The sequence below is a fragment of the Phascolarctos cinereus genome, unplaced genomic scaffold (assembly GCF_003287225.1).
Source record: "Phascolarctos cinereus isolate Bilbo 61053 unplaced genomic scaffold, phaCin_HiC Scaffold_4;HRSCAF=312, whole genome shotgun sequence".
Classification (NCBI taxonomy): Eukaryota; Metazoa; Chordata; class Mammalia; order Diprotodontia; family Phascolarctidae; genus Phascolarctos; species Phascolarctos cinereus.
In genome coordinates, this window is record NW_027555847.1 from 576,930,436 (window position 1) to 576,952,102 (window position 21,667).

The 21,667-nt window shown below is 37.4% G+C and overlaps 1 protein-coding gene across 1 annotated transcript in view; it reads left to right on the top strand.

Moving 5' to 3' along the window:
- The window catches only part of WWP1 (WW domain containing E3 ubiquitin protein ligase 1), a 143,751-nt gene that overhangs the window by 67,999 nt on the left and 54,085 nt on the right, over positions 1-21,667 (top strand). The window contains 6 exon segments of the mRNA XM_078153653.1: positions 449-573; positions 5,275-5,412; positions 5,513-5,579; positions 7,152-7,336; positions 18,978-19,317; positions 21,177-21,272. Coding sequence (XP_078009779.1) covers positions 449-573; positions 5,275-5,412; positions 5,513-5,579; positions 7,152-7,336; positions 18,978-19,317; positions 21,177-21,272 — 951 coding nt within the window.

The following is a 21,667-nucleotide window of genomic DNA, read 5'->3' on the forward strand; positions in this document are numbered from 1 at the left end:
GTTGTGTGACCCTGGGCAAATCACTTAACCCTGTTTGCCTCAGTTTCTTCATTTGTAAAATGAGCTGGAGAAAGAAATGGCAAACCACTCCAGTATCTTTGCCAGTAAAACCCCAAATTTGGTCATGAAGAGTTAGACACAACTGAATGTGACTGAATAACAACAACAGTCATATTGAGAAATTATTATAAAGGTATTAATAGCATGGAAAGAGCACTGGACTTGAATTCAGGAGGGTCCTAGCTTCGAATCTTTTCTTCGCTGCATACGGCTCCATGCTGTTAGCTGAACTTTAGTTTCATCATTTGTAAAAAGGGGAATAGTTATTTTTGCAGTGTCACAGTGTGGTTGTGAGGAAAATGCTTTATAAACATAAAGCACTATATTAATGTAAGCTATTGTCATTCCTCATATCTTGTATCTTTTTTGTTCTGATTTTTGACTATAGGAATGTGACACCTCAGACCACATTGGAATTTAGAGTGTGGAGTCATCACACTTTAAAAGCAGATGCATTATTAGGAAGAGCAACAGTAGACTTGAGACAAGCTCTTGAAATACACAATAGAAAATGTAAGTCTTTTGTTCTAATTTCTACTGTTTTACTTTATGTTATTTAAATTTTTAAAAATTACATGAGCAAGCAAGAAGTCAGTTGGTGTATTTCCTATAAAGCTTCATTATTATGAGGTAATTTCAGTTTTTAAAAGGTGAATTTAAAAATCAGTTACCTTTATCCATCTTATGAATTTACTGAATAAATTCTCTGTCAGCAGCCCTCATTTATTGTTTTTAGATGCAGTTGTGAGCAAGCAGGGGAGTAGGGGGAAAGGAAGTGGCTAGGTAATGCCATGTGGATAGAGTACTGGGCCTGGAGTCAGGAGGACCTGAGTTCAAATGTCTCCTTAGACACTTACTAGCTTTGTGACCTCTTGGCAAGTCACTTAACCTCTGTTTGCCTCAAATTTCTCAACTGTAAAATAGGGATCATAATAGCACCTATCTTACAGGGTTGTTGTGGAAACCAAGTGAAATAACATTTGTAAAGTGCTTAGCAAAATTTCTGGGGCATCATAGGCACTTAATAAATGCATATTCCTTTCCCCTTACCTGCTCAGTTTTGATGGGTGTTATTCTTGGCTTTGAGCCCATATCTTTTGCCTTCTGGAATATTATATTCCAAATTCTCCACTTCTTTATAGTAGTGGCTGCCAAATCGTGGGTGATCCTGATTGTGGTTCCTTGGTACTTGAATTCTTACTTTCTGGCTACTTGCAATATTTTTCCTTTGACTTGGAATTTCTGGATTTCTGTTGTGTTGTTCTTAGGCATTTTCATTTTGAGATTTCTTTCAAGAAGTGACTGATGGATTCTTTCTACTTGTGCCTTGCCTTCTAGTTCTAAGAGATCTTGACAGTTTTCTTTTAAGAGTTTTTGGGGTCAGCTAGGTGGCGCAGTGGATAGAGCACTGGCCCTGAAGTCAGGAGGACCTGAGTTCAAATCCAGCCTTAGACCAAACACTTGACACTTAATAGCTGTGTGACCCTGGGCAAATCACTTAACCCCAGTTGCCCTAAAAAAAAGAAAAGAGTTTTTGAAATAAAATGTTTAGGTTTTTTGTTTTGGTTATTTTTGGTCATGGCATTCAGATAGTCCAGTGATTCATAATTTTTTCTTCTCACTGTTTTCTAGGTCAGCTATTTTATTTTTTGCTATGAAATACCTTCCATTTTCCTTTTTTTTTTCAGCCTTTTGACTTTGCTTTAATATTTATTTTTTCCTCATAAAGTCATTGATTTCTGTTTGGTCCATTTTAATTTTCAGGGAGTTTGTTGCTTGGGTGAGATCTTGTACGTCTTCTGCTAAGCTGTTAATTCCCTTTCCAATTCCTCCTTCCTTAGTTGTCATTTCTGTTCCTTTTTTTCCTCAAACACTCATTGCATTTATTTAAAACATTTTTAAAAATTCTTAAACATGCAGCTTCAACTTTTCCAGAAATTGTAGTTGAGTTTTGTATCCAGGCTGTGTCTTTCTCTGCGGCAATGATTGTAGATGTTTTGGAGTTGTTCTGTTTTTATATCTTGGTTGTCCATGCTATCATAATGGCTTGTTATGGTGGGATTCTCTCCCCTTCCCCCCCCACCCCACCCCATTCTTCTAGGGACTTAAGGCTTGGCTTTGTACCACTTCTGGAGGGAAGGCCTGTGCTGGTCCCTTTGCAGCTTTCTTGGGGTGTTGAGAGTTGTGTTATTCCATTATGTCTAGGATTGGCTGGGGACCTGCAAGCTTTCAGTGCTCTGAAGTGGGCTGATCCAGGGTAAGGTCTGATTGTTGCCCCTCCTGGGCTGAGCTCTGCAAAATCCTTACCTGGGTTTAGGTCTGAGTAAAAGTAGACTGTGGCTGGACTTCACCTCATCAGCCAGCTGAAAAGCTCTTTTGTCTTAGATTGGGCAGAATTGTAGGCTTTTCTTCAGCCTGGGATTCTACCCTGGTTATACCTCTGTAGGCCGAGGGTAGACTTTGGAAGTGAGACCCTGCTTTGCAACTGAAGTCTGAGCCACATCACAGCTGCTGTTGCTGCTAGCTTTTGAGCTTCCATCTTTCTCTCTACACCACGCGGGCCCTCCCTATGGTGGAATGCCATGACCTTGCATAGGTCCCCATCTTACTCTACTTTGCACCTATGACCCAGGACTAGGTAGTAGGTAACAAAGCTGCCAATTGGTACTTTTCCTTATTGTAGTGTACTTGTGTGGGTCTGGGCATGTCTCTGTGGGTCTTTTACCAACTTTTTCCTTGGTGTATAGCTTCTGCCTGTATCTTGAATGCTCCATGCACCATGTTCTTGGACCAATCCCTGTGACCAGTGCCCTAAGGCTTTCCTAACTGTCTCCCTATACTAAGCTAGGCTGGATAAAGGACTCACTGTGACTTTTTCTGCATTTCCCCATCAGGTTTCAGGCTGGTGCATTTTCTAGATCTGTTAGAAGTTTGTGGAGAAGAACTTGGAGATATTGCTTCCTCTCACTCCACCATCTTGGCTCTGCTCCCCTTGTTAATTTAATTTAAATTTATTTTTAATGACTAGTCTTATCGACAGGGAAAAAAATTCTGTTTGGTGTTATTTGATGCAGACATTTGCCTGACCCAAAATATCTTCCCTATTAGCCTTTCCTTAGGACTAACTCCTTCCTAACCATCCTAACCTTTCTTCTGCATACAGTTTTATGTGAGAAATATGTGTATAGTTTTTTCTAGGAGGTCATCTCTAGCTGTTCATTAATTTAGTAAAGTAAATTATACCTTGAGGGGCAGTATGGCAGTATAATAAAAAGAAAACTGAACCTAGAAGCAAAAAGCCTATGTTCAAATGCTGTCTTATTGAAAAGACCACCAACAAGCTGTTTAATTTCCCTGAGTCTGTTTCCTCATGTGTAAAATGCAGAAAATAATACTTACCTCTTACTAAGTTGTTGTGTGACTCAGATGTGGTAATGTAAGTAAAAGAACTTTGTAAATCATATTAGTTATCGTGAGATGTCATTATTCTTCAGAAATCATAGTGGGGAAGTGCTGAGTGACTGTGAACTAGTTAGTGTTAAGGTAGGGAGTTCAAACCCAAGATGATGGGTGACTAGGTGAAGAGAGTGTTTGTTGTAGAAGGAGAGAATGCCATCAATACAAAGAGTTCATAGTTGTGTTAAATAATAGCTTATACTAATTAACTATTGTAACTAAAAAAACCACATTAAGAACCTCTTACATGTAGTTCTCTGGGCTATGCCTTTGTTTTATGTTTCATTATTATATTGATTCATAGGATTTTCAAACTGGAAAGATGCCTTTGAGAGAAAGTTTAAACCTTTCTTGATTTGTAACTGAAAAAGTAAGGCCCAGAGAGGCTCACTTACTCAGAGTCATGCAGCTTGTCAACTTGGACCAGAAGCCAAGTCTCTTGACTTCCAGTGTAGCTCTAGAGAAAGAGAGAGATAAATTTGGAGTTAGAAGAGACCTGGCGTCAAATCCTACCTCTAACACTGAAGTAATTCACTTATAGGGTTGTTATAATGATCAAATGAATTAATATATATGTAGAAAGCCCTTGGCAAACTTTAAAATAAAAATGTAAGCTACTATTATTTGTTTTCATGATACCATGCTTCCTTCCATGTGCTGTTGCTCATATATGGTATAATATAATGGAAGCCCTTTAATACCATGCTGTAGCTATTCCCATAATTTCAGAATATGCTGTTAGCACCTTTGGGAAACTAGAACTACAGAATTTTCAAGGACTGTTCATAGTAGAGGGTCACTACAATTCTGAATTTTTAATATTTCTCTACCTCCTTCCCAAAGGGTTCTACTTTTAGAAAATATTTTATTTTCTAAGACTAATGAAAGAAAATAAAGATTCCTCAAGAAAAAAGAAAAAGTTAAAACAGTGATGATAGTTGGAAACAGTGTCTGTTCACTCTCTCACTGGGATGGGGAACAAGTTCTGTAATTGAAGCTACTTGGATATCTCCACTAGTGAATTGTTGATTTTATTTTGTTTTTGGAAATGAATGGCTTTTACTTAGCACAATAAGGCTGGTCCTTGGTAACTAAATAAAATTAAGTTTGCGCATTTGGTTCCTAGCTCATTTGGAGGTAAAGGAAGGGAAGAACTCTATTGATAACTGGAGTATACACCATTAAGTATCAAGTTCATGAACTTAATCACAATCATCAGAACTAGTTGACACTTTCAACAGATTTCACTTTTGCCAGTGCAGAAATTTAAATTCAGGGCAAATATTTCAAAAGAGCCTATGTCCAGTTTATTGGTGGCAGAAACATTTGCTATTACATATGCTCTTGGGCTTCCACAAGCTGTCTGCTTATTAACCTGCTTGTATACTGTAGAGATAAACCTGATGGAAAGTGGACAGATAAAGATAGAAAGATGGAGTGATTAAGATGAGATTGAGAGAGGGATGACCAGTGATTTTTAGCTAGTAAGTGGAAAGTTGGATCTTGCTAGAGGGAGGGAGGGGGAGAGAGAGAGAGAGAGAGAGAGAGAGAGAGAGAGAGAGAGAGAGAGAATGTAGTTCTATAGATTTAAAAAGGTTTACTTTTTGTTTGCTTTTTGGTTTTTTGTTTCCCCAGAGTTGTTAGGGACTGTATTATAATACTAATAAGCTTGTTTGGTTTTTTAGAAATCTCATTTTTATTTAAGAATGTCATTTCATGTCAAAAGCTTCTAAATTTGAATGTTTCTTTTTTTTGTAGTGGAAAGAGTGAAAGAACAATTAAAACTTTCCTTGGAAAACAAGAGTGGAATAGTACAAACTGGTGAACTGACAGTTGTGCTTGATGGATTGGTGGTTGAGCAAGAAACGCTAACAAATTGCCCTTCAGCAACAGGCAGTAAGCGAATTTGTATGCCTCTTAAAAATAAATAAATAATATCTGCTATTTCATTGAGGGAGAAAAAAAGCCCTATTTTTATTTGTTTCTTATTATTTAGTAGAAGTACAGCAGAATGGTGATGCCATGTATGAAAACAGAGAAACTTCAGCAAGGACTACAACCAGGTTAGAAATACTTCATTTTAATATTTGTGCCAGTGAGAAGAAGCACATTTCCAATATTTGGAACTTTTCAAATTTAATTTTTATGCTTGTGCAATTAAACTTTTCTTATCCAAATATAATTCAAAATTTCCTAAGAAAATAGTACCTTTTTCTTTGTAAAAATATTCCATAGACACTTCAGGCATATGTTAGATTTGTAATAAATACAATTTAGTTCTAAATAATAGAAAGTAGAAATGTATCTTTATATTGTTGTCTAAAATATTTTGGGCCCACACTCAGGAGTATATTGAAATAAACAGTTCTCTAGAAAAGATGATCCTTCTCATGAGAATTCTTAACCTTTTTTGTGTCATGGATCCCTTCCCAAGATAATGTTTTTAATTATATAAAATAGCATAAATAGGAATACAAATAAAACCAATTACATTGAAATACAGTTATCAAAACATTTTAAAAAATAAGTTCCAGGACCCCTGGGTTAAAACTCTTGCTCTAGGATAATTTTACCAGTATGAAAGACTCTAAAAGATAGAATTTAAGGGAACTAAGGCCCAGATATATAAGGACTTAAAGATTTTTAATTCACTTGTTTATTGTTTAAAGTAGTCCATGAAGGAATTCTGACACTTGTTGAGTTACATAGTTATTAATAGTCCTAGTATCCTGTATAAAAACCTGAAAAGTTAGTATTAGAGAAATGAGATATTATTTAATGAAAACATTTACTATATTTATGATGATGCTCAGTATTGAGAAAATCAAGGCAAGACTGTGAAACAAGTTGGAATGGAAAAAAAGTTATTTGCCATAGGTAACAGTTCATTTTGGTGGTACTATGAATTTTTAAAATTATTTATAATAAACAGAGAGACCTTAAATGTCACTTTGCTGAAATTTATTATGTTAAGTAGATTTGATATAAGGTAGTTTAGGACTTCAGGGTTTTCTTTGTTGAAATATAGGAAATACCTCATAAAAAGGTGGTTCCCCTTGTTGGACAGATATCTAGCATGTACCCTATCTCAAGGTGTTATTTTGAGCTAACATGTGTGCCATATGTTAACTTTTATAATTCTTCTGTACATTATTTGACCTATTGTGGAAATCAAAGTTTTTGTTATTGAAGTTTCTACACCAGTGTTTTTTAAAACATAGTTCTTGCTCAATCAGTATTTGTTGATTTAATTTCTAGCATTTTCTTACTATAATATTTTAAAAGGATTCAATATTGTTGTTATTTTTCATAAAGATATAGACACTGGTAGAAGTTTATATTCTTTTTTACAACTCATTAAGTTGATATGCTTTGTGAGTTTTGTGAGAAATGTGTGCTTTACATATTATTTTGTGTTATGATATCTAAACATTAGAATTGCTTATACTCTTACACTCGGTACATTTCTTCTGGTTGAAAAATTGAATTTGTAATATAATGAGATATACATTTCTGTTATTTTATGGCTGTGTTTTAAGACAAAGAAAGGAATTTTGAATCTAAATATCCTTTTAAGATAGTTTATACCTTATGGTTCTTATGTCAAGTTTTATTTGTGTACTTTTTTTTTTAAGATCTGCCATTGAAGTTGCTAATGGAATAGATAACCATACACCTACAAATTCAGTAGTGCGAAATTCATTATGCGTACATGTACTTAATGGAGACAGCACACCCTCATCTCCTTCTCACGTTGCTACCAGACCTAAAAATACACCAGCTTCAAAACCACTTACATCTCAGTCTGCCAATAACACTGGTAAGAGATGAAAAACATTGAAAGATGTTCTTAATGAAAATCTATAAAGTTTGATAAATATTCAATTTTTATTTTATTTACTGGTTTCTTAACTTTAAAATATTTGCTTAATACTATTTATATAAGAGTTTGGGGTTTAAAAATACTGAAAGAAAATTGAGTTATTTGAGTTTTCTCATGTTACTTACATGTTTTGCTCCCTTTGTAAATCTCTTAGAGAAGCTTTGTGTTGTAGTGGATAAAAAGCTTGCATTTGAATAAGGAATTCTTCATTTAAGTCCTCTCTCTGATGTATAGTAGCTGTGTGACCCTGGGCCAGTCACTTCAGCTCTTAGTTCCCCCAGACAGCTCTCTAAAATTTTAAGTTGCTGAACAGCTGCTGATCTGCACTGGTAGAGGAAGTTTTTTCACCAGAAGATCCCTACAATGATGAAATCATAGGTCCATACCAAAACACATTGAAAGAAGATTCTTTATGTTTGAGGTTTTTCCTGAATTACAAGTATTTATAAGAATACTTAAGTCTTTTGCTTGTGAGTTCCAAATTTTTTCTCATGAAAAAGTGTTTCATATTGTGATTAACTTCCTGAGATATCTTGAGAAAGTTAATTAATCCAGAATGTATTTTTGATACTATTATACACTTGAAATGAAAAATAGTAGAGTGAGTAGCTAGGCCAGAAATTCATTCATTCATTCATTCCTTCATTCATTTATTTGGGTGACGCAGTCAGGGTTAAGTGACCTGCCCAGGGTCACATAGCTAGTAAGTATCAAATGTCAAGTGTCTGAGGCTGGATTTGAACTTATATCCTCCTGACGACAAGGTCGATGCTCTATCCACCACACCATCTAGTTGCCCCTGAAAAAAATTTTTAAATAAGAATTTGTTTTTAAAAATATATCCTGAATGTGAATTAGGAAAAATATGCTTTGCATGAGGATGAAAGTGGTAGAAACTTTTGTAAAAATTCTGAGTGGAATTCTTGGGTGCTACCAAGTGATTTAGAAGTTGGTCCTCATCTTAAAAATGAAAGCTGTCAGGGCAGCTAGGTGGCACAGTGGATAGAACACCAGCTCTGGAGTCAGGAGGACCTGAGTTCAAATCCGGCCTAAGACCAAACACTTGATATGTACTAGCTATATGAGCCTGGGCAAGTCACTTAACCCAAATTGCCTAACCAAAAAAAAAGATACTAAAAATGAAAGCTCTCAAATTTTATTGGTCTAGCAGTGCTGTGGCCTCAGTCTTCCTATAACTTTCAGATGTTTGTTTAATTGAGAATCTTGGATGAATATAATCTTCTCTTCCCACCTCCTTTTACATTTCTCATCATAGTATATACTCCTCGGGGCGGGGGGGGGGGGAAGCAGAATGAGGCAAAATAAAAACACATAACCTTTAGTCTCTCTCAGTGCTGCTGTAACATTTTTCCCATTTCTCCTTCTGAGTCTGAGAGGTGTCAACTACACACACCTGTGACCTTTAATGCCTCCAGAGCAGGAAAATGCTTTAGGGAAACTGGGGTCAATCAGATTTCATGAAGGGAGGAAGCTATCTTGGGGACTTCAAAGAAGCTTTTTCAGGAAACTGCTGATCCTGTCACATATTTCCCTTAATAGCAAAGTTCTAATGATCTTCTAAAGCAGTGCTTCTTAAAGTGTGGGTTGCAACCAAAATTTGGTAACAGTGAAAGGTTTCTGAACATGCAGCAACCAAAAATTAATTAAAAATAAAATGTATAATGAATCCAAGGTGTTTGTGGTAGTGCTTGCCCATGGGCAACTTCACTGCAGCCTTGGTTCTGAATACAAAGCATGTGTACTTTGTACTTGCACCCTTCTCAGGCCATGCAATGCCAATGTGAAAGGTGGGGAAAAGTTTAAGAAGCCAGTTGTAAAGGACAGTACACCATTTAAATAACTAGACAACCTTTCTGTCACAAGGAAAAAAACAAAACAAAAAAGTGGAATCTAGATGTTTCCTCCTCCCCTTTGGAAAGACCTAGATTCAAATTCTTGTAGTCTAATTCATGTGATAGATTATGCCACATCTTTGAAGTTCATGGAGGGTGTCCTAATGCAAAGTGGTGATGATGAACCAGAGCAGCACCAAGAACATCCGAGCACAGTACAGATGATTACACTTCAGGGTTGCCACAGATTTCTTCTCTTGATATGAGATGGTAATGATGAGCAGGGGCAACTTGAGGAATACAAGGGCCTCCGTGTGGATACTTTGGACACAGTTAACAATTGTTTTCTTTTACTATATCGGAATCATCTGTACTAAAATGGCTAAGAAGTCACAAATTTCTTGCATGCAACTTATTTTGGGTTCTGAGTTGATACCAAAGCTCTCCCTGTGCTGCCACCCACTAAACCTTTCCCTCCCCAAACCTACATTAGGAGAATGACAAAATCTTTGCTCCCTTAGAGGCTTCTGTGGAAGGGCTACTCCATTCTTCTATAGTGGCTAAATAAAGACTCTCCCTTAGCCTCATCCAGTGACTCAGAATTACCACCAAGTGAACTTAGGGTTCTCCTTTCTTCCTGGTAAAAACACACTTACCATAATTATATAGCAAGTCTCACCTCTTGCTGTAAGAAAACTAGACACCTCCCAACAGTACTACCCTTTGGTCCCCTAAGCCTTTTCTGGGAAGAGTTCCCTGAATCATCCAAAAGGAAGGGAAGTCTACCAATTTAGGAGGACTTAACCTACTTCTCCAAGGTATATGAAACCCTCCTAGGAAGTAAGGACCTTGAGGCTAAGACAGCTCTTTGTTGAGAAAGGAGTAAGGAAGAACCAGAGGGGATTAGCCAGAACTATGTCCAAAAACAGTCCATTCTTATGTGCCAAGTGCCCTGTGCTTAATTTTCTGGTTCAGTTTTATAAGTAAATTTGTGGTGGTTGTTCAGTAATTTTTCAGTTGTCTGACTCTTTGTGACCCTGTTTGGGATTTTCTTGACAAAGATACTGGAGTGGTTTTCCATTAATTATTTTATTATAAATCCATTTTTTTTGGGAGACACATTCTTGGGGATGATATCAGCCAGCTTCACCTACTTAGTAAGGTGTCCTGGGGCTCTATAATTTCTCTCATTCCCAGAATGTGTATTTACACTGTCCCAGCATCTTTCTCAAGTTCCAACAGTTGAACAGCCCACATGTATATATATGATTGTGTGGTGGGGGAGGCCCATAGCTAAAGTCTGAAGCCAATCTGGTGGAGCTTCACCCGGAAGGGAGCCTTGAATTGCCCCTCAGATATGCATGAAATATGATGGGCCTTGGTTGGGGAGTGAGACAAAAGAGGAATAAATCCAGTCTATCAAACCCATTTCTGTTAGGAACTCTAACCCTTGCAAATCTCATATCTTTGAGCTGGCTGCAAGGGGAATTCATCTTTATAAAGTCAGTTCAAATAATTCTCCATCTCAGCCACCTAAAAGCATATCTGTTCTGGATACTCTTAACAAATTTAATTGGCTTTGTAAAAGGAGGTCCTAGGAGAGAACCTCCAGGCCTCCAGTGTAAAACAGAGAACTCTTCTGCACTGGCTCCATTAAACCACACCCTTAGGAGCCATTGCTCCAGGGACTTCTTAGATTTCTGTTTGAACTTCTCAGTTCTACCTATCCAGCCTTAACTTCTATGTTTACCTCTCACATTTTGAAGTGCCTTTCAACCATTTCTAACTATATGTCCAATACACTCTTTAAACTGAACATGTCCAAAACTAAGCTCATCTTTCCCTCTAACCTGTTTCCCCCCAGCACACATACGCCAACGTCCTCATTAATGTCTAGGCCAGGGCTTCTTAAACTTTTTTCCATTCATGACCCTTCAGACCTCATATGAGTTGCCACCCACAGTTCTTTGTTTTGTTTTGTTTTGTTTGTTGGTTGTTTGAGGCAATTGGGGTTAAGTGACTTGACCAGGGTCAGTGACCCACAGTTTAAGAAGCTCTGGTCTAGGCCACTGCCATCCTCTCAGACCTTTTAGGCTTATAGCCTAGATGTTCTTAATTACTATTCAGCCACCACTCCCCAACCCCATGTCCAGCCTCTTGGTCAAGGAAACCCTTTGCCCTTTGCCAAGATTTTACCTTTACAACATCTTTTGAATATGCCCCCTTCTGTCCTTTGTTACTGCCACACTCTGGTGCCGACCCTGATTATCACATGCAGTAACCTCCTGGTTGGTCTGCCTTCCATAAGTCTCTCCACATTCCAGGTCATCTTCCATTCAGCCACCAAAATGATTTTCCTAAAGGACAAGTCTGACCATGTAACCCCTCTGCTCATTAAACTCCACTGATTCCCTGTTGCCTCCAGGATCAAATAGAAAATCCTGTTTAGCATTCAGAATCCTTTGACAACCTGAAATAAAGACTACCAAAGTAGCAAAAGCTAAGGTCTTTAATGGAGGCAAGGGAATTGCAATGCAGGGTCACCACACAGCACCAGAGTACTGAGTGCTGGAGTGCCCAAGAGGAGCCCAGTGGGGAAGGGTTAAATACCTTTCAGTGAGGAGGGACTCTCATGTGAGGTACATCCTGGAGAAGCTGCTATATAAGTTGTTTTGTGTAACACCTGAAAGTCCATAGAGAAGGCCTGGGGAGGCTAGGTAGGGATGGGGTGATATCTGGTAGGAACAGCAGGCTTGGGCTTCTGGTATAGCTGGAGAAACCAGTTTGGACCTGCTCCAGTCTTGGGTCAGTTGGGATCAAAGTCTGGTACCAATCCCTTCTGATGTCTGCCTTCTACATTCTTTTTCTAAACTGCTTTTTATCTCCCTCTGGCAGTTCACACCTCTTGAGGTCAACTGCACTCATCACTTTCATAAACTATTCCCTTCCTCCCAGCCTTTCTAGTCTCCTTATACGTTATACTCCCTTCTACCCCTTCTCATCTCCCCACATACTCTTCAATCCAGTGACACTGTGCCCCTGGCTGTTTCACAGACAACACATTCTCTGTCTAGCTCTGAGGATTTTCAGTTGTCCTCAGTGCCTGGGTTGCTTTCCTTCCTCATCTCTGACAACCAGTTTTCCTGGCTTCCTTCAAGTCTTAGATGAAATCCTACTTTCTACAAGAAGGCTTTCCTATCCTTAATTCTGGTACCTTCCCTCTTTTAACTATTTCCTATTTATTATGTATACAGTTTATTTGCAGTTGTTTGCTTGTTTGTACTTGTTTGCTTGTTGTCTCTTCCATTAGATTGGGAGCTCCTTGAGGGCAGGAACTATGTTTTGCCTTTCTCTGTATCCCCCTAGAGGTTAGTAAAATACCTGACACATAACAGACACTTAATAAATGCTTATTTTTTTTGCATATTTTATTAATTTATTTTGATTTATCAACAATCACTTCCATATGCTTTTGAGTTTAAAATTTTTCTCCCCCTTCCTCCCCACCACCCTCCCCAAGATGGTGCACATGTGATATAGACTATACATTTACATTCCTATTAAACGTATTTTCACATTAGTGAAGTTGTAAGTAAAAATTAAAACCAATAGGAGGAACCATCAGAAAGAGGAAACAAAACTCAACAGAAGAGAAAAAAAAAGATAGCAATTCAACTTTCACAGTTATGATTACTATCTGTCTTTTTCTCCATCCTTTTTTCCCCCTGTTTATGCTTTTCTTTCTCCTCTCTTCCTTCCCCCCTCACCAGTACTTGGCTTTTGACCACTGCCTCCTTCAGTCTCTCCTCGCTTCTATTATCCCCCTCCCCCCTCTTCCCCTTCACCCCCACCACTTCTTCCCTCCCTTTCCTCCCCCCTCCCTTTTCTTTCCCCTTTTCCCTCCTACTTGCCCATAGGGCAAGTTTGATTTTCCATACCTGATTATGTTATTCCCTTCTTGAGCCAAATCTGATGAGAGCAAGGTTCAAACAATTCTCACCCCTCTATATCTTCTTTCCCTCTGCTGTAATAGGATTTTCTTCTTTTCTTGTAATGTAATTTGCCCTTGTCTGCTTCCTCCTTTTTCAGTACATTTTCTAAGATCAGACTAATCCACTTACTTGGATTTGTTTAACCCACTTGATTAAATTTTTTTTTATCATTACATCAAAGTCAACTAATATCCACCCCCTTTATGTATACTCCTTTAACATGGTGTAATAACAATATAGTTCTCAAGAGTTGCAGGTGTCATCTTCCCTTATAGGGATGCAAACAGTCCCCCCCCCCCATTAACAACATTTTGTATCTTTCTGTCCCATTTACCTTTTTATTTCTTTCTTGAATCTTGTACTTGAAGATCAGATTTTTTGTTGAGCTCTGGTCTTTGTATGAGGAAGGTTCGGAAGTCTCCTGTTTAGTTGAATATCCATCTCCTCCCTTGAAAAATGATGCTCATTTTTGCAGGGTAGTTGATCCTTGGCTGCAATCCAAGCTCCTTTGCCTTATGGAATATCATGTTCCATGCCCTGCAGTCTTTTAATGTAGAAGCTGCAAGGTCCTGTGTAATCCTGACTGTGGTTCCATGATATTTAAATTGTTTCTTTCTGGCTGCTTTGCAGTACCTTCTCTTTCATCTGGTAATTTTGGAATTTTGCTATTATATTCCTTGACATTGTCAGTTTGGGATCTCTTTCAGGTGGTGATCGGTGGATTCTTTCTATGGTTATTTTCCCTTCTGGTTCTAGGACTTCGGGCAGTTTTCCTTTATGATTTCCTGAAAGATACTGTCCAGGCTCTTTTTTTCATCATGATTTTCAGGTAGTCCATGATTTTTAAATTGTCTCTCCTGGATGATTTTCCAGGTCGGTTTTTACCAATGAGGTATTTTATGTTTTCATCCATTTTTTCATTTTTTTGTTTCTGTTTGACTGATTCTTACTCTCTCATAGAGTCATTAGTTTCCATTTGTCCAATTCTAGTTTTTAACAGATTGTTTTCTTCTGTTAGTTTTTGTATTTCCTTCTTCAATTGGCCAATTGTATTTTTTAGGGATTTGTTTTCTTCAGTGTACTTTTTTTCCAGTTTGCCAGTTGTGTTTTTTAGGGACTTGTTTTCTTCAGTGTACTTTTTTTTCCAATTGGCCAATTGTATTTTTTAAGGACTCTTCTACCTCTCTCATTAGACTTTTAAAATCCTTCTTGAGCTCTTCTAAGAAGGCTTTTTGGGCTTCAGACCAGTTCATATTCCCTTTTGATGTTGCAGATGTGGGTTTGTTGACGATGTTGTTCTCTTCAGAATTTCTGTCTTGATCTTAACTCTTCTCATAATATGAATCTATGGTACATTTCTTTTTACTCATGGTTTCTTTTTTTCCTGGCCTTTAAAGAGATTGAACTCTCCTGCTGGGGAACAGAGGGCACTGACCCAAGCTTTTTGTGTTGGGAGCCTAAGTCTTGGTCACTGGCTTTGCGTTCTGGGGCCTCTTATGTTGGCAGTTGGAAGCTGTAGAGTTCTGGCAGCTTACCTCGTGTTGGGTTGGAATCAGCAAGGCTGGAACTTTCAGGCAATTCTAGGTTGCCTGCTTTTCCTTACCTTTAGCTTTCTTCATTCAGCTCCTTTCAAATGGGTGGTGCAGGGTGTTTATCTGCCTGGGGCCCCTTGCAGTGCTGTCTCCCTCATTTCTGCTAATGCACTGGGAGATTCCTTTGCAGTAGAGTGCCAAGGCACCTGGTGGTTTTCTGAGCTGGTTTCCTCTGGTTCCTCCCGCCCTCACTGAGGCACTCTGAGGTCCAGGTGTTGGTGTTTGCTTGCTCTACCATCTGGGCTTCAGGATCTCTTCCTGGTTGACAGTTGGAGGTTCTGACAGCTTACCTGGTATTGGGCTGGAATCAGCCAGGCTCAGACTTTAGGAAGACTTTAGGTTACTTTCTTCAGCTCTTTTCAGATGGATGCTGCAAGGGTACTTATCCGCCTGGGGCCTTTTGTAGTTCTGCTTCCCTTATTTTTGCTGAGGCACTGGGAGACCTGTTTGCTGGGCTGCTGCACTGCTACTCCCCATCTTTCTTCTAGTTCAGGTGTTCAGGGTTTTTTTCTGGGGTGATATTTTCTGGGTTTTCAGAGGTTGATAGGGGAGAGTGAGAGCGACTACCTTTTTACTCCACCATCTTGGTTCTCTTAATAAATGCTTATTGACTTAATGACTGTTCTTGAATACTTTAGGGTTCTGCCTGGATTCTTGTTTCTTTTACCTCAGTTAGCCTATAAATAATTCATCCTTACTTAGGCTCTTGTAACTCATCAAATATCTGTACTTCAGTATATTTTTCTTTATTTTTACATTTCAAAGTCTGCTCACTTCTGGCCTTTTCATGATAATCCTTAGAAATATTAAAATTTTATTAAAGGTCTCCTTTTTTCTTTGTGGTAATTATTATACTCAATTTTGTCAGGTTATTCCTGATTGTATCTTTTTTTTTAAGAATATCATTTTTTTAAATCACAAAAATCTTTTATTATGCACAAAACTCCAAAGGCTTTAATTACATACTTACACATATATTAATTCATTTGGCAGACCTTATTATTTATTTTTAGAGAAAACAAAATGTACCTCCAGGATTGGGAATGGCCCACTTTTAACACATCCAGTGCAGATGTAAAAAATAAAATAAGCTTGAACATTCAAGTATATGGTAATTGCTAATGTGTTGCTTGTTGTTTTGTCTTTTTTTTAAAATTATTATTTTTCCTTTTTTTGAAATCCAGCCTCTCTAGTTTCGCTTCTTTTTTGCTCGGGTAGAGCTATGTCCTACTTTGGCTGAGACTATTGCTTTTGTCCTTTGGCGCCTGGAAGAAGGTTCCTTTTCATTCATGGTTTGATTGCAGATAAGTCAGGCCCAGTCTTAGGTTATCACCTGAACCTGTTCCCTTGGGCCCAGGATAGTAGGGAGAGGAATGGATTGTCAATCAGCAAACATGGATTCAAACTCTTGTTATAAACTTGTTGTATGACCTTGGGCCATTTTCTTTTAATTTTGTAATTTGGGGGCCTGTCCTATCAATTTCCTAGGGCTTTTGTGAGAATCAAATAACACAGTGATTGTGAAATTGATGGTTTACCATCTTTATTGTTATATATCTCTTTAGGGTAAGACAGAAGCCCATCTAACTCTTTCTAGGACCTTGAGACGAAACCAGAAAAGCAAAGATAGATAGTGGACTGTCAGTTTTGTGAAAGAAAGGACTATTCTTTCCTCTTCTGTCTCATTTTCTCATCTCCCCAAGCTTTGAATAGTGGGACGTGGTCTAAGAGACTGAAACCTGGAGGGGTAGGTGTGACTGGGAAGTGGGATGTAGTGAAGAGAAATATGGAGCAAGAGAAATATTGGCCCTGAGCTCCATCTCCCACAATGGCTCTACTGAGATTTCTTATTCCCAGTGAAGAGACCCTATTTCTGGGCTGCTGCCCTTCTAAGAACCACATGTCTCAATCACTGGGAAGATCTCTGCAAATCAGCTGAGGAAAGCCCATTCTAGCGTTTCCCAACTGGTCCAGGGCTGCTATAGCCAGTCGGCTGCTTTTGTAAAAATCCTGTGTGAAAAGGATATCATTTTAAAAGCTCTCCTTTCTGTAATACTGACAGCTTCCAAATCTTGTGTGATTTCTAACTGTGGCTTCTTGGTACTGCATCACTTCATTTTTGGCTGTTTCCGGTATTTTTGCTTTACCTTGGAAGCTCTGGAATTTGGCTCTGACATTACTGGGAGCTCTTGAGGTTTCTTCCAATAGGTGGATTCTTTTTTTAACTTTGCCCATAGGTTCTAAGAGATTGAGCAATTTTTAATTCTGACTGTTGGAAATATAGTATCCAGTTGTTTGGGAGTGACTCTGGTTGTGATTTTCAGGTAGTCCCATGATTCTTTGGTTTTCTTTCCACTTGTTTTCCATGTCTTTTTCTTATAGTTTGTGTTTTCTATCTTGTAATCTTTTGATTTTGTTTTAATATTTCAGTTGTCTCATGGAATAATTTTCTGTTTGACTCATCCTAATTTTCAGAGGTTAGTTCGTGGGTAAAGTTTCCCATTTTCTGTTCTATGGTATTAATTCTTTTTTATCACTTTCATACCTTACAATTCCATTTTGTATCTGTTTCATTTCTTCCCGGTACAGTTGTATCCAGAACATTCTTTTTTTTTCTTTCAATATAACTGTTTGAACTTGTTCTCCACTTTCTTCTTCTGGGTTTACTACTTGGGTTTTTCTTATTCCAAGGTATTTCTTCACTATATTTTGTGTTTTCTTCTTTTTACTTGTTTCTGTAGATGAGAGTTTCTGAATTGTGGACTTTCTTTGCATTATACTTTGCTCTCATGTAACTGAGCTCAGTGGCTAAGACTACATATCACCTTTTATAAGAGTTTTATGGCCTTGTTTCATTCTATCATCCAGGCCAGACTTCCTGGACTCTGGATTGGCCTATATCTTCTTGGATTCTAGTCTGTCATTGTTTCTTGCTGCTAATGAAGCCCTTAGGTCACCCCATGCTAATTACTGCTCTCTTCCTGTCTCCCTGCCTGGAAGGGAGCAGAGACTTGCTCTAACACAAATTTCTAATCCATAAATAATAATAGCTAGCATTTATATAGTGCTTTAAGGTTTGTGAAATTCTTTGCAAATATTATCTCATCCTCACAACAACACTGGAAGGTATGTGTTATTTCCATTTTGCACATGAAGAAACTTAGGCAAACAGATTAACTGACTAGCCCAGAATCACCTAAGACCAGATTTGAAATCAGGTCTAGCACTCTGTCCATTGTGCTGCCTTGGAAATAAGAACAAATTTTGAGGAAATTTCAGATATAATGAAGAAATTCTGTGGATTAAGAGAAGCCCAAGAGGGAAACCTAGAAGAAAGAACATAATTTGCAGTTTCAGAGAAAAGAGTGACTTGGCCAAAAAGACCCTTGAGAATTGCTAGAAGGAATGAAAGAAGTGGTGTGGTTGTTGTTATTGTTTTAGTGAAATTGGAACTCTTTGAGGAAAAAAATTAGAAGGAGAATAAAACAGAAGTTAGTGGACTCCCAGAAAGCAGAATAGGGGACAGGCTACAGAAAAAGACCCAGGTTCAGCACGAGAAGCTTTGTGTGCAAGAAGGCCAGTCATGCTGGATCATAAGAGGGCATTAAAGGTCAAGGAGCCTGGAAAGCTAATAGCCGTATGTTCTGGATCTGTGTTGCTTCCCTAGAGGTCATATCAAAGTTTCCTCTGGATAATACTGTCATGCCTACTTCCCCTGACACTACATTGAGGAAGCATGGCAATACTATTCTTTTGATGTTTACTGTCAGCTATAAAGGAAGAGGGAGAGGGGAAAAAACAGGCTTCATAGGTTATAATCAAGGTGTTTGGACCCTCCCTCAGGTGAAAAACCTTCCTATTACTATTTTTTTAATTGATGCCAGACTTTTCTAGTTTTTTTAGTTCTGCTTTCTCAATTTCTGGACAGTTAAATGTGCTTAAATGTTCTGATAGTCATTATTTTTCCCAAAGATGTACATCCTTGAAGAGATGATCGTTGTTTTATATGAACATGCATTCTTCCTTGTTACTTAGTATAATATTTAGCATGAATTGAGTGTTTGATAACAGGTAGTATTTGACTTAAAGTACACTTGCAATGTTATTGCTTGATACAGATTTCTTAATTTTTGTTTTGCAGTGAATGGAGAATCATCTTCATCTGCAGCAATTGATAATGCACCTGATCTTCAGACTGTGACAGGATCTGAAGAAACTCCCCTATCTACTGATTGCACTAATACTACTACTACTACAGATCCTATAACTCAAGAAATTCCTGAGTGCTCTGAAAATAGTGCATACTTTGCTTCAGCCAGTGCAGAAATGGTACATGAAACTTTAAATACGGTAGACTCTGCTTCTGATTTTAAAAATAGTTCTGCTATTGAAACCGCCAAACCAAGACAATCTTCTAATGTACCTGAAGAACCTATAAGGCAACAGCCTGGAAATTCCATTACAGAACCTTTGCCACCAGGGTATGTTGGATATTTTTAATGGTAATGTGTGTGATGATGTTTGATATAAGCATGGAGTGTTTATACCACTTTACATATTTAAAACGTGGATTCTAAATAGTTTGATCCAGACTTTATTATTCACTTGAGTGATTATTTTTAAAACTAAGAACAGTTGTTGACTCAATTTTACAGTTGAAATATATGATATTAAACAGACCACAATCAGATTTATCTGGTAGGCCTCTTCATAAAGATAAAGTGCTTTTGAGGGGTAATATTTTGGCAGAAGGGAATCTTGAGAATAAAGATACCGAAAAGACTAGTTTTATAAACTCTTAAGAGCTTGGATAAGTTAATGATAAAAAATAATGGCTAGAAGCAGTTTATTCTAGATATGTTAATACCTCAAACATAGTGTTGTAGTACTAGAGATGATGAGCTTTTGGCATTTATAAATCCTCTATTTTACTTTAGTGTCATTTTTCAATCCTTGTCTGTTTGATACCAAAATATAGTTAGCCAGTTTAGAAGAAAAGTAGCTAAATAGGAATTTGGACTTTTAACTGGAGTTTTCTAACTATATTAGATATTGGAAGTTAAATCACAACAAAAATAACAATTACTAAGGATTCATTTGAGGTGAAAAATGAAAAACCTCCAGGAATATTCCTGAGGGTCAGTATACTGTTAGCCTATTCTTTTACAACTTTTAGATCTACATTCCCTTATAGTGAAAATTTATGTTCCAAATGAGCTGGAACCATGACAAAAATCAGCAAAGAAAGATTCATTCGTGTTTGTTATACTCCACCAAATGTAGTGGGAAAATACTTTTTAGGAACATATTATTTTCATCAGAAATTAAACCTTTAAGGTATTTAATAAATGTTTAGTTATTGATTGTTACCAACATGAAAAAGTGAAGTGAGTCATTGTAATATAGCAGAATATAAAGTAGAAAATGCACTAGGTCCAGAGTTCAAAGAACCAGACTTAAGTCCTGGCTCTTGTGTGACCATGGCCAAGCCTCACCTCTCCAGGCCTCTTTTTCTTTTCAGCATGAAGATGATTTCTGTCTATAATAGTTATCTGAGTCTATGATACAATGGGAAGGGAATGGGAGAAAACTCAGTGTGCAAGTTCAGGCACTCAAAGGAAGGTGCAGAGAACATAGGTTGAGAAAGAGTGATGGTGACAAGCACACTCCTACATACTCAGAGCACCACTCCCATCTTGTGACATTTTAGATTATTGCTGCTGAAGGCATTTAAATCAGTGACAGATTTTTTAGCTGCAGGCTTAAATGACAACATAATCTCTTGGTATTTAGTGGTTGAAATTAAGCCAAATGCTAGATGTGACCTAAGGGTTAGAAGCTTTTGATCAAATCTCATTTCCATATTATTTTGAAGTCTCTTAATGTTCAGTTTTGGATATACTACTCTTCCCTACCTAGTAAATTTGGGGCATTGAATTTTGAGTCCAAGTTCTGAGTTTAAATACTGACCCCAGTGTGACATTGGGCAAATCTCATAATCTCACTGAGCATCTATTTCCCTTACTGCAAAATGAGGATAATGGTACTTGCAATACCCACTTTACAAATGAGATGATAGCTAAAGTCTATAAAAAGAAAAGTGACATTATTATTATGAGTTTCCTATACCTTTCAACCTAGGCAACAAATATTAGTAGAAAAGAAATATTTAAGAATGAGCCACAACTGAAAAATGTAGAAGAAAAAATATCTATAAATAAAATGTTTTGTGGCAGATCATTTGTATTATTAATTCTTTTAGGTAAACATTTTTAATGTCAATTATATTACAAGAAGGTGATGTTTTCATGATGTCTTTGCTGTTTTCTCTTATTTAAAGGTGGGAACAGAGAAAAGATCCTCATGATAGGACGTATTATGTTGATCATAACACACGAACTACAACATGGGAGAGGCCACAGCCTTTACCACCAGGGTAATGTATATCCTTTACCTGTTTTTTATGGTGTTTAATCACATGATACTCACATTTTGTACAATCAAAAAATTTTTTACTTTTTACTCTGCTTGTAAGGCATCATTAATAAGCCAGTGTGTAGGATGAACTGGTTTAAGTTTTCAGGCAAACTAAATCATTTCTGAGGTTTTTCTGAGATTGAACCTTAGGGGAAAAAAATTTTTAAACAGAGTTTTTCAAATATTTTAAAAGAGTACTGTCCTGATTAAATTGATGATAGCCGTCTGTTTTATGATTCTCTGTATTTAAATGCATTTTCAGAGAGAGGCAAATAACTATATGATTTTACAGCTCACATTTACAAGTACCAGACTGAGTCAAATCAGTGATTAATTCATTCAGATGCGGGTAAA